The sequence below is a fragment of the Atta cephalotes genome, assembly GCF_000143395.1.
Source record: "Atta cephalotes unplaced genomic scaffold scaffold00037, whole genome shotgun sequence".
NCBI lineage: Eukaryota > Metazoa > Arthropoda > Insecta > Hymenoptera > Formicidae > Atta > Atta cephalotes.
The window spans coordinates 128,956-141,682 of record NW_012130101.1 but is presented as its reverse complement, the minus strand read 5'-3'; the positions used below and the strand labels follow the sequence as shown (position 1 = coordinate 141,682).

General features: G+C 33.6%; 2 protein-coding genes across 2 annotated transcripts in view; one reads left to right on the top strand and one right to left on the bottom strand.

Moving 5' to 3' along the window:
* Window positions 1-3,593, top strand: part of LOC105621728 (cysteine sulfinic acid decarboxylase) — a 12,795-nt gene extending 9,202 nt beyond the window's left edge. Inside the window, exons 3-5 of the mRNA XM_012203186.1 lie at window positions 1,793-2,256; window positions 2,669-3,006; window positions 3,420-3,593. Of these exons, the coding sequence (XP_012058576.1) occupies window positions 1,793-2,256; window positions 2,669-3,006; window positions 3,420-3,593 (976 nt within the window). The remainder of the gene's footprint in view (window positions 1-1,792; window positions 2,257-2,668; window positions 3,007-3,419) is intronic.
* An 825-nt stretch (window positions 3,594-4,418) lies between these two features.
* Window positions 4,419-12,584, bottom strand: LOC105621727 (alanine aminotransferase 1-like). The gene is made up of 5 exons (XM_012203185.1): window positions 12,207-12,584; window positions 7,373-7,705; window positions 5,819-6,263; window positions 5,300-5,568; window positions 4,419-5,220 (listed from the first exon to the last, which is right to left on the bottom strand). Exons 1-5 carry the CDS (start codon window positions 12,582-12,584, stop codon window positions 4,942-4,944), a joined length of 1,704 nt encoding a protein of 567 aa, XP_012058575.1. The 3' UTR covers window positions 4,419-4,941.
* Window positions 12,585-12,727: the final 143 nt, after the last annotated feature.

Here is a 12,727-nt window from a genome sequence, read left to right as displayed (position 1 = left end):
GAGAGAGAGAGAGAAAGAGAGAGCAATAAAAAAAGGAGGAAAAGAGATGAGGCAATTTACTTATTTCATGCATGCGCATTTCATTTTGGTAAACATAAAATCAGGAGAGTTGCGCTACTATATATACTGTGGTTATATACTGCTTAAAAATTGGATATTGAATATCTTCGCATAAAACTAATCACGCGTAAAAGCGCCATGCAATTTCAAAGTTTAGCACGCAGATTTGATTTGTATGGTGTAAGTAGTAAGGTGAATCATTCTCACGGATGCGCAATGGATTGAAAGTATTGCGGAGATCTATCAATTAATTTTTGAATTCATTTGCAGAAATTCACATGATTCGTTCTGTAAATAATACATTGCAAATTAGTACAATTTTGATTGGTCAAACTCCGCCATTATGCACAATTGTTCACTTTATATAATTCCACCATGATTTAATGTACTGTGATATAATTTGAAGCAGTAAAAATCTGACAACATTGATTTGTACGATATCTAAATTATTGAAAACTACGGCCCGTTCAAGTAACTTTTGCACGTTTAGCTATCTGGATAATTCTTGTTAATTATTGTGAAAATTACAAAATGAGAACTTTTCTCAGTTTAGTCCGTTCTATCAGCATACAATATATTTAGCAGTCGTTCTGGGACACCTTTATATATAGTAAAAATAACACAATTTGTATTTGTGTTAAAAACAATCCACTGAAGTCCTTGTTGAATTTTTAACATATTTAATTTGTATATTGATAATTATTCAATTAATTATTATTACATATTAGGTGTACAACTTTGCTTCCGCCGTTTTTTTTCGAAATTCGAGGCTTTATTGTAAAAAATTAGTTATACATTTATGATTCAAAGTATTGTCCATCGCTGGCCACTACTTTCTCCCATCTTTCGGGTAGCGTACGAATCCCGCGTCGAAAAAACTGGTCATCTTTTGAGGCTATCCACAAATCGATCCAATTTTTTACTTCTTCATAAGATCAGAAGTGCTGGTCAGCCAGGCCGTGTGCCATTGATCGAAACAAGTGATAGTCAGAGGGAACAATGTCTGGAGAATACGGCGGGTGGGGTAGGACTTCCCATTTCAACGTTTCCAAGTATGACCACTTTCGCAACATGGGTCGAGTATTGTCATGCTGCAAAATCACTTTATCGTGTCTCTCATTGTATTGCGGCCGTTTGTCTTTCAATGCTCGGCTCAAACGCATCAATTGTGTTCGATACCGATCGCCTGTGATTGTTTCAGTCGGTTTTAACAGTTCATAATACACTACGCCGAGCTAGTCTCACCAAATACAGAGCATGACCTTGGACGTCAAAATCACCGTTCTTGAAGTGTTGAAACCACTCACGACACGTTCTTTCACTTATAGCGGCCTCACCATAAGTATTTGAGAGCATTCGATGAGCAGATTTCTTCATATTGAAGCAAAAAATTAAAACCTCCCGCAAATGACGAGAATTTGGCTCGTAAACTGACATTTTCAATCGAGAATAACTTTATGATGCAGACACAAATCGACTAATGTTTCTATGGGGTTATGTTGACAGATGCCCAAGTTTATTGTATGACGTCTATAATCTATTTATTTCGACCACTTACCTCTAAAGCCATCTATAGGAAAACGGCGGAACCAAAGTTGTACACCTAATACGTCATTTGTTGCCATTGGGATCAAATAAATAAAATAGTAATGTTATTAATTTAAAATAATAAATAACAGTTAAGCAAGTTTTAAAAAGTTTAAGCTTTATTTAAAAGGTTATTAATTTATAGATATCCAAATCTGAAGCAATCCGGATTATCGCAGATGCCACGACTGGTGGTGTTCACTTCGGAGGACGCGCACTATTCTGTGAAGAAGCTCGCCGCGTTCCTGGGAATCGGTTATGATAACGTATATCTAGTCAAGGTCGACTCTCGTGGCAAAATGATGGTCTCTGATCTGGAAACTCAGATCGCTCAAGCCGTCAAGGAGGGCGCCGCGCCACTCATGGTATCCGCCACCGCGGGAACCACCGTGATAGGCGCGTTTGATCCCCTGAGAGAGATCGCAGAAGTGTGCAAGAAACATGGACTATGGTTCCACGTGGATGCCGCGTGGGGCGGAGGTGCACTTGTCTCCGGGACGTATCGTGACCTCCTGGATGGCATACAGTTCGCCGACTCCGTCACCTGGAACCCTCACAAGCTGCTCGCCGCGCCGCAGCAATGTTCCACCCTGCTGCTTCGTCATGAAGGTTTCCTCTTTATTCTTATATCTTTCCTTATCTTATATTTTTGTCTCTTTATTTTTATTTATTTTTTATAAAGAAATTTTATTCATACGTTTTTTAATTTATACTCTTTATATTTTAATAACGAGATTATTTTAAAATTAAAATATCGTAATGTATGAATTTTAATTAATTAAATTAATTTATATTATATTAATTATATTAATTAAATTAATTTATAAGTTAATTATTTAACGTAATTTTGTTATGTTTTTTATTTACTATTTTATCAAATATTTTACTTAATTCCTAACTTTTCAATATTTTAAATCGTAATCGCGAAAAAAGGTTATTAAAATCTCAAGTATCTTTTTTTTATATATTCTGGAGGTACATCGCGTAAGTGATAAATTTATAAATGGAGTTTCACTCTTAGGTTTATTACAAGCGGCGCACGGTTGCGGGGCGAGCTATCTTTTCCAGAACGACAAGTTCTATGATGCGTCGTTCGACTGCGGTGATCGCCATGTGCAATGCGGCCGCCGCGCTGACGTCATCAAATTCTGGTACATGTGGAAAGCGAAGGGTATGCGCGGCTTCGAGGCCCACGTCGACCACTTATTTGCGCTTTCGCGTCACTTTACCGATCTCATCAGGATACGCGATGGCTGGCACTTGCTCGTCGAGCCGGAGTGCATCAATGTTTGCTTCCGCTACATTCCGCCGTCAAAAAGGCACCTGGCCGGCCAAGAACTCGAGCAGGCGCTTCACAAGGTGCAACACTCGACTCTATTTAATCTAAGCACGTTTTTGTTGACACTTACAAACTAATGAATTAAGAGAATTAAGAGAATTAAGAGAATTATACATAATAAACATACATAATAAATGAATTAAGAGAATTAACCCATACAGAATTTGCAATAATATCATTGCAATAACGCTGCAATATTGCTGCAAAGTTGCAACATTGTTGCTGCAACTTTTGTGCTGTAGGAGAAGCGAATCATTTTTGTTCCGTTTGGATTGATGAGATAATAGATCCAACATCCTAATTGTTTCTATATTGTTAACTAAAGTGATTATTTTTAATACATCACGGTTTTTTTTTAGCTTTTGTACTATTTTGAATTTATAATTTATTTTTTTTAATTTGTATGTCTTGATTTTTTATGAAATCGTTGCAGATCGCGCCGATAATTAAGGAACGCATGGTACGAGCAGGAACAATGTTGATTACGTATCAGACATTGAGAAATATGCCCAATTTCTTCAGATTGGTGCTGCAGAACTCGGGACTAACGGAAGTTGATATGAAGTTCTTCGTTGAGGAGATAGAAAGGCTCGCCATGGACCTTTGATTAGTTCAATCAATACGATTGGTAAATAGCAAGTACTGTAAATAGCGATATAGACTGTGTATGTATTATTAGCTTAAGAAATATTTGCACTTGGTAAATCTACGTGTGATTTGTGTTGAGAGAGAACAAGAAACAATCTCTAGCATATCTTTCAATTTTCTTTTTAATTTATGAATAACATGCGCACAATTCAATTTTAATTATATTATTTTAATTATATATGTATATTATATGTCTATATGCTATAGTATTATATACTATATATATATAAATATGTCTTCTGCATCTTATTACTTTCTTTCTCCTTATTTTCTTTCTCTTTAATCATCGTTTATATCCTTCGCAAGGATTTACGAATTAATCAATTTAAAATAAAAAAGTGAAAGAAAGAATTGATAAAATTAAAGACAAAAATGTAAGGGAAAGGAGGAATCAACGCGGTACTTTGTGCGCAAGTATAACAATGGATGGATTTAATATGATCATCTTCCGTAGGAACTTAATATCGATGAATAACATATGACAATATATGCAGCTATGTGAAATATGTTAACACCCAGCATTTGGTTCTTAATTAATAGTCCTTATTTATTTTAATATTATGTTTAATTCCATTGAGAATGACTTGAAGTAAGTCGAAATGCGTATGGATATTATATGGACAATACATACTTTTATATTAAAAATGGACTTTTAAATACATCTATTATTATACTTGCACACAAAGTACGCGCTGACTCCTACTTCCCCTTATATTCTTGTCCTTTAATTTGTTAAATATTAAGGAGTCCTTTAAACATTAATTATTGTTCTCATTAGAGAGAATTGATATTTTACAGCAGAAGTTTATTCTGTATACATGTCGAATTGCAAGGAATAAAAAATCAATTAAAAAAAGGAAAAATTAATATTTACTTAATTGGAAATCGATTAGGAAAGAATAGGAAATCGCAAAAAATACAGCAGATTGACTGCAACAATATTCAATTTCTCTTCTTGTTGACTATTGTATAATATAATATCGACCGTTGTCGGCATAATGATATAACTACCAGATATTTACAGATTTTCCTTCAGCAATGATTTACATTTACATTTACATTTACATACAACGATTTAAAGTTTCGTCACGATTTCTACACAAACACAACTCAATAACAATATCGTATGCAATAACTGTCTTTCAATAATGAGTTATTAATCGTAATAAAAATATTTCATTCGCGATGCGTTTGGACCGGAAATTAGTATCCTCACGCGGATATGCACAGCCCCATGCGGTTACTCCTCATTATTCCTATTCCAATTCTTTATAATCTCAATTTTTTCAACCAAAAATATATTATATTTAACTATATTCCTTAAGGAACTTGATGTGGAATTGCTTCAGTGCTTCGAGCATTGTTTTGATTTTCTCTTTTTGCGGCAGTATCGTGGTCCGGAAATGGTATGTACCGGGTATCTGGCCGAAGCCCGAGCCCGGGATTACACAAATCCCAGTGCTCTCCAGCAGTTTGAACGCGTAGAAAACGTCTGGTTCTTGACCTTTCGTTCGCGCCGCCTCAATCGCTTTTGGCGGCAACTCGAAACGCGGGAACACATACATCGCGCCCATCGGCGGATTCGCCTGAAAAGGAAAAACAAAAATATTGTAAAAATACCGTCGAGCGTAATTTTCCTTGGCTATCTTATGAAAGGACAGTCACCTTATATCCTGGAATACTATTGAGTGTGTCGACGACGAGCTGTGATCTCTCTGCTAGAGACCGTAGAGTTTCCTTTTTCTCTTTCTGGAATTGCTCATATGATAGCTCATTCGGTCGCGGCGGATTCACCACAACATCCATCACGACCTGGCCGAGCACGGTAGGACACAGCATCGCAGAGATCGACTTCAATAACACCTTCATCACTTCCGGGTCCATGTTGATAATTTCGGCGTAACCGCCACGGATCCCGCATTCACCCATATATCCTGAAAACGAAATGCCCGGAATGCTTCTGAAATTTCCTAAGAAATCTATTCATGAATTTAATTTAATAATCAAAATTCAATAATTTTTCAAATCAAATATTTCAACTAAATCAATAAATTATTGCGGACATAATTTAAGAATTCAATGTTCCTTAATTAAATTATCTTGAAAGTCTAATATTTTAAATAAATTGTTTTTAGCGATTCGTATCACTAAATGTTTCGATTCCCAAACTCTTTTTTCGCATACCTTTCGAGATGGACATAAACGATGCCAGTTCCATCTTCGAATACGGCTCGCCCATCTCTGTCATGACTTTCTTAAAAGAATGGAATGCGCTATCTTTGTCATATATGTTGTCCTGATAGACCTCGTCGGCCAGCAAGAACAGATGATGTTTATGGGCGAAGTGGATGACATTTTCGATGTTCTTGCGAGTCAATACTTGGCCAGTTGGATTACCGGGATTGATCACCACCAGCACACGAGGATTACATGTATCCTTGACTTCTCTTAATGCTCGTTCCAGCTCGTTGACTTCTAGCGACCATTTGTTATCCTCATTCAGATAGTACCCGATTTGAGCGAGTCCAAACTCCGCCAGGGTCGCCGAATACAGAGGATACTGCGGAATTGGGATCAGAATGCCGGATGGTTTATTGTTAATCCTTTCGTTGAATAGTTTCAGGAATGACTGGAAACAGAAAATTCAGAATTAGAAAAGAATATATTTAAAAAAAAGGTAATATAATGTCATTATACTATTAGTTATACAATCAGTCTGTTCAAAATATCCAAGTTAAAATTTTATATGCCAATTTTATATACCATACATAAAAATCATTGTTTAATATAAAGTTTTTCAACTAGTGTCATAAAAATTCTAGAGAAAATAAAAAGAAGCAAAAAAATATAGAAATAAAAAGTGATTATAATATGCAAAGTAAAAAATATTTTTTAAATTATAAAAATTATCTAAATTATATTTATTCTTAAATTATGTTTACTCTTATTCTTAAATTATGTTTACTCTTACTTGAATTAAAACAATATCGTCATTTCAATAAAATTACTTTTAAAAACAATGAGATAAAACAATAGAAACTCTAGAATTTAATTCTGTTTATTTTTAACTGTTGCGTTGGCAGTATTAGACAAAAGATTTATGCTGCTGAAGCATGTGCATCTCGGTAATGATGTATCTCGACAAATTTGGCACGTTATTTATAAATGTGTTGTAAATTAAAGGAGATTGAAAACCACTGGTCTAATACATAAATATATATATTCTATATTCATAAAATAATTTTATATGCTTATTATTATATACAAAAATTGGACTTTAACAGTATTTAAGATCGCAAAGACTCATCTTTTTCAATATTTTTTAACATCACTTTCCATTTTGATTTTTGACATTTGTAAACTCACTATTCTTCATCCAGAGAAAAGGTTACTTCAATTTAAATAAATGTTTCTTTGCTATACGGTTAAAGAAAAAATTTCTATTATTTGTGAACATCATTTCTTTAATTTAAACTTTTTACTTAACATTACTTTTTAAAATAAAATAAAATTTATTTGATTTTAAAAAATAATATTTAAATCAAAGAAATGACGTTCACAAATCAAAGAAATTTTTTCTTTAACCGTACAGCAAAAAACATTTCTTTAAGAAAGAAAGAAATCTTTCTTTCTTTCTCGAAGAAACCTTTCTCTGGGTATTGCATGTCAGAACATTAAATAACTAGATTGCTTTCAAATGTTTCGAATAATAAAGAGATAATTGAAATCTATAAATACCTTGATACCATCAGAAGCACCGTTCGAGAGGATGACGTTGCGATAATCGCAAGAGATACCGCCATCGCGTTCCTGGATGTACTGTGCAACATGCTTGCGAATACACTCGATGCCAGCCGATTCCGAGTACGAGCCAACACTGCCGCCCTTGCAACCTCCTAGGACCAATCTGGCACGATCTTTCGCATCTTCCGGATAACTCGGATCATCCAACAGATTCGGCGAGACTGTCAGGGTGAGTACTTGCCGCAGGAAAGTGATAGGCTGTTGACCCATCGCGTGGGCATCGCCCACGTTCGCTTTGATTACTTCCTTGAAAGGTTTATCAACGCCCTGCAAAGAGAAATAAGCTTAAATCCTAATGCAATCTACGTGCTTATTTTTTAAACATTTCCAAACTTTTCAGCGACACTAAAAAAAAATGCATGTAATTTTACATGGAAATTATATGTTTATGACCAGAAAATTACTTAAATTACATAAATATGATTGGAAATTTACTGGAAATTGTAAATTTCTAATCATATTTAAGTAATTTTTCGGTCATAGACATGTAATTTCTATGTAAAATTATATGCATTTTTTTCATACACAAATCAAAATTTTGTTGAAACAAGGTTTATTTGAAATCAAGCAAAAAGTAAAATTTTATTATTTATTCGAATTCTTGAGACTTATAGTTCACAGAAATGCGCGATTTTCTTTTAATTGCTTATAATCCAAATAACGTATTTCAAGTTCTACAAAAATACCGAAATCTTAAGATATTATTTTTTTATGTATTAATCTTAGTGAAAAATTTTTTTATAATTTTTTACATAATTGTTCATAGAATTTTTTATAGAATTTGTATTTAAATTGTAGAATCTTTGAAATTTCTGTATAATTTAATTAAATATGAAAAATCCTATTCTTTATATGTCATTTTATATATTCAATTCTGAAAATTTTTTTTATTCTTGAAACTTTTAAAACGTTTGCAAAATTGAATATATATATTTAACATGAATTCACATCGAAATATTAAAGTATTGAGATTTGATCGAAAATATGATTTTTCTTATTTAATAATAGATTTATTTTCATTGATCCAATTTCAAATAATAGTAATTTTATAAATTTTTAATAAATTTTTCAGCATTTTTGTATAAGTTGGAACTTTTTTAAATTCTTCATATATATGTGAATTCTGCAATAATTGAAAAATTTTTTAATTTGCTCTAATTTTTCTGTAGATAATTTTTCTGTAAATATATAAGAGATTTTTTAATTTTTAATTTTTTAGAGCTTTTTAATTACACTGATCTGTATTTAATCATAAATAAATTTGAACAGGCCAGCAAAGTTAAAGTACTTTTTTTTTCAGAAAGCTTCATCAGTTTAAATATGACAAATTTTTTAAAAATATAAGAATTAAATTTAAAAATATGAGTTTAAATTTTTGTATCAAAAAATTAAGTAATTAAGTAATTAAGTAAATAATTTTCGAGTAAAAAATATCACATATTTTTATACTCGAAACTACCTTTATCAGAGGAAATAACGTCTTTCTGATAAACTGGGTAAACTTCGCACCGTAAAACTACGTCATCGACGAGCATTATGCAATTACGTGTCAAGCGAATAGAAACGTGAGAATATAGGCATAATAATATTATTTAGCGCGTAACTTCACTGATGAACGCATTTCTTTTTTTCCAACAAATCGGTCGTTTACATTTGTTAAAGGTACTCGATACTCTTATATTTAAAAATTTTAAATGTATTTGGTGCATTAAAAAGAAATGCATAAGAGAATGCGCAAAAGCAGATTCGAGACTCTAAGCACCTTGAAATCAACGCACTGGAACAGTGCGATCTAAGCAGACATCTCTAGAGAAATACATTTAATCAGGTACACTTTGTATATAAACGATATAAAACAGTTCCGGAAGAATATCATTTACAAGGAAACATTATTTAGGGAGATAATGGTACACATATATTTAGTTTTCTCGTCCTTGGCACTCTCAATTTTAAATCAAGTTTTTTTTTTAAATCAATCTCTGCATTTTCATATAGTGTATACGTTTCCATTAGTAATAACTTTCTCGGATTTAATAATGTGATAAGAGGCTACCATATAGTCTGGTCAGTAGATCACCGAAATAAAAATAAGAGTTACTTGTTCGAGGCTGCTAGAGATAATTGCGTTACATTCTCACGCTGCAGGCGATATAAGGCTACTTGCCGATTACATGATTGAATGCGGATAAAATGCGTCAACTATAATTATGTGTACTACAAAATACTTCGCGTTATCAATACACATTATCGTACGTTAATCTTTTCTTTTAGATAATAATACACAATTGCACGCGATATGTTTGAATTGTTCCCATTTTACTTGTAGAAGAAATAATTTAGTTAAATATTTATTAAATAACTTGAGTAAAAATATTATATATTAATTAATTTTGATATTCTACATTGCATTCATTTACATTTTATTATTTGCAGAGTAGATAATTTAATATTTATAGGTTAATATTATTTAGATATTCCATATATCGCGCTTATTTGTTATTATCTGCAGGAGAGTTAATTTAAATAAATATTTACGTGTAAATATTACTAATGTAATTTAGATGTTCCACGTGCGCTTATCTATTTTATGATTTGCAGAACAGATATATATAAAGTTTAGATAAAAATTTATATTCTAATATAGTATAGAGAGATTCTCTGTGTGTGTCATCAATATTTTAATACTTAAAATAAATTAGATGAATGCTTGGATAAATAATTTAAATATTGTTCCATTGTTTCTTATTTACTTGCTATACAGGATGTCTCACAATTACTGTATAATATTTGTGTGTGAATAGCATATTCTGGAGATAAAGTAAAATATTCTGATACGAAAATGTACAAAAGATTTGAATTATAATCGATAAAAGATAACGCGTAAAATTCGCGCTTAATTAAGAACCATAGTTATATAAACTCGCTCATCGGTCTGTTATTAATAACACGTGTCAATGTAACAATGAATCCCAGCGTGGAATTCGTGATATTCTGGATATATCTGATCAGTTATAATTCAGAAACTATTCGACTTGTTTACACTTTTTACACTCAGCATCTTCGCTTTCTCTCTTTTCAGCGTTAAATATATATCTCTCATTTTAAGAGGAAAAAAGTGTAAGCAAGAACAGATCAATTGCGATCTGGACATTTTCGTATTAGGATCTTTTATTCTATTGATAATGACCTGTTTAAAAATCGAAATTCTGTTTATTGTTTAAATTGTACTGCGTTAAAAATTTACTTTGCCTTCATGATGTGCCATTAAAGTATTGTACAGTAATTGTGAGACACCCTGTATATTATGTTCCTCTAATTTTTAAACTTGTTGTTCTTCTAATGTGCTAATTTACAACTGATTTTTTTAAATAGATAAGGTCAGCGTCTAAATCCATATGTTTAACAAAATGTAAATTACGCGGAATATTTTTCCACAGTTACGCGCGCATTTAAAAGCGATGGGTATAAAACTGAGGCCTCCAATATACTCTCCAATTTTAACGTTGCTTTTCCTATTAGTCACATTTTTGCTTAATGTCAAGAATATCCTATTGAAGCGATATCTCGTGATATATTGAGTCAGAGAAAAAGTCTCTTCATATTTTTTAATTCAAAATTGTATATACAATATCTTCGTCAAAAATGAACGAAATTTAAATTTAAAAAAAAGGTTTTAAAGCTCTTGAAATCTCTACTTTCGAAAGATTACTATATTTTCTGAGTTTCTGTGAGTTTGGTAATTTTTACATTTAAAAAACTACTACCTGAAAAAGATGAAAAATTTTTTCTTTTCACTTTGGGGGTCTCTCACGTACTCAAAAAAAATTTACAAAAATGTTCGACTATCTATCGTGAAAGCTTGAAGTTTTCCCTACAAAATCATTTTTTTAAAAATCCTATAATTTTTTGTTTCTGAGTTATTAGTGAGTTAAAGGAGCATTCTGACTTTGATTGCTCATAACTCTGATAAAAATTATCATATCGTAATTTAAAAAATAGATTCTTAAAGCTAAAACTTTGCTCTAGCGAATGATATAATTAACGAAAATTTCGCAACGAATGAAAAACTTTTGCAAAAAATTTTTTTTGAAACAAAGAAACTTTTTTTCCCACTATATTCAATATATTTTTATATTTTGACAACAAAGAAACTTTTTTTCCCACTATATTCAATATATTTTTCACAGTTCCTTTTTTCGTATAATCTAGATATTCTGCTTATCTTATCTCTTGTGTGCGGAGAATAAAGTGCAATCTTGACGTAAAGCGCATTCATCGTTAGTTATTCGCACTTTACCATTAGAGCCTCAATTAGCGATTATTTCCCCCTCCTCTCCTCCTCGTCCTTCGTCTTCGATACTTGGCGTTTCACCATGACAACCTCGCATTCTATCACGGAGCCCATCCCTCTTCCATCCCTCTCGTCCTCCTTTCGTTCGCGCTTGTTCAGTTTACATTCGATGTAACTGCTACTCTCATACAACTGTATCGCTACTATATATGGTTCCTTTTTTTTTGGAGGCTCGTATTCGGAGGGGATTCTATTTCGCTTAGAGTGGCAAGTCGTCGTCCTTGACGAGTCGTTCGCTCCGGTTTATTAACTCCAATTATTTTATACATTGTTGCTGCCGTTTTGTGAACGCCAATTCAATTCAACAGCTCTTTTGAATCACCTTATCGTCGTTTCTGCCAAATTTGTTGCAGACGCTTGACAAGATACACTGCAGCTTTTCTCAAATTTGGCCGACTGGGCTAATTTGTCCCTTACCTTTTGCAACTCCTTCTCGATCTCCAGCGCCCTGATGAGCAGCGGCCCGCGCACCGCGTACTCCATTTTGCGCAGGTTCACGAAGACGTTGTCCTCGGTGAGAACCTTGCCGCGCGGGCTCGTCGCCGCTGCCGCCGCCGCCGCCGTCGCTGCGCTCGATGCCATGCCGCGACACGGAATAATCGGCTGGAGTAGCATCGGTGCGGAGGACACCGGCGGCGCGTCCACCATCCCTACCCCTCGCCCAATCAGCATCCCGCCGCCGCTGCCGGCACTCTGTCTCGCCGCTGACGTCGCCGCCGCCGTCGACGATGCCGTCACCGACATCGTCTTCGTCGGCCAGCCGCCGGTGATCATCGCATTTCTCAGATGCGACATGTTTAATTATCTCCTTCTCTTCTTCCTTACCCTTTTGACTCTTTCTCTCTTTTCCTCGACGAAAGGGAACTTGCGGCACCGCTCTTTTTCTCTCTCTCTCTCTCTNCTCTCTCTCTTCTCTCTCTACTCTCTCTCTCTCTCTC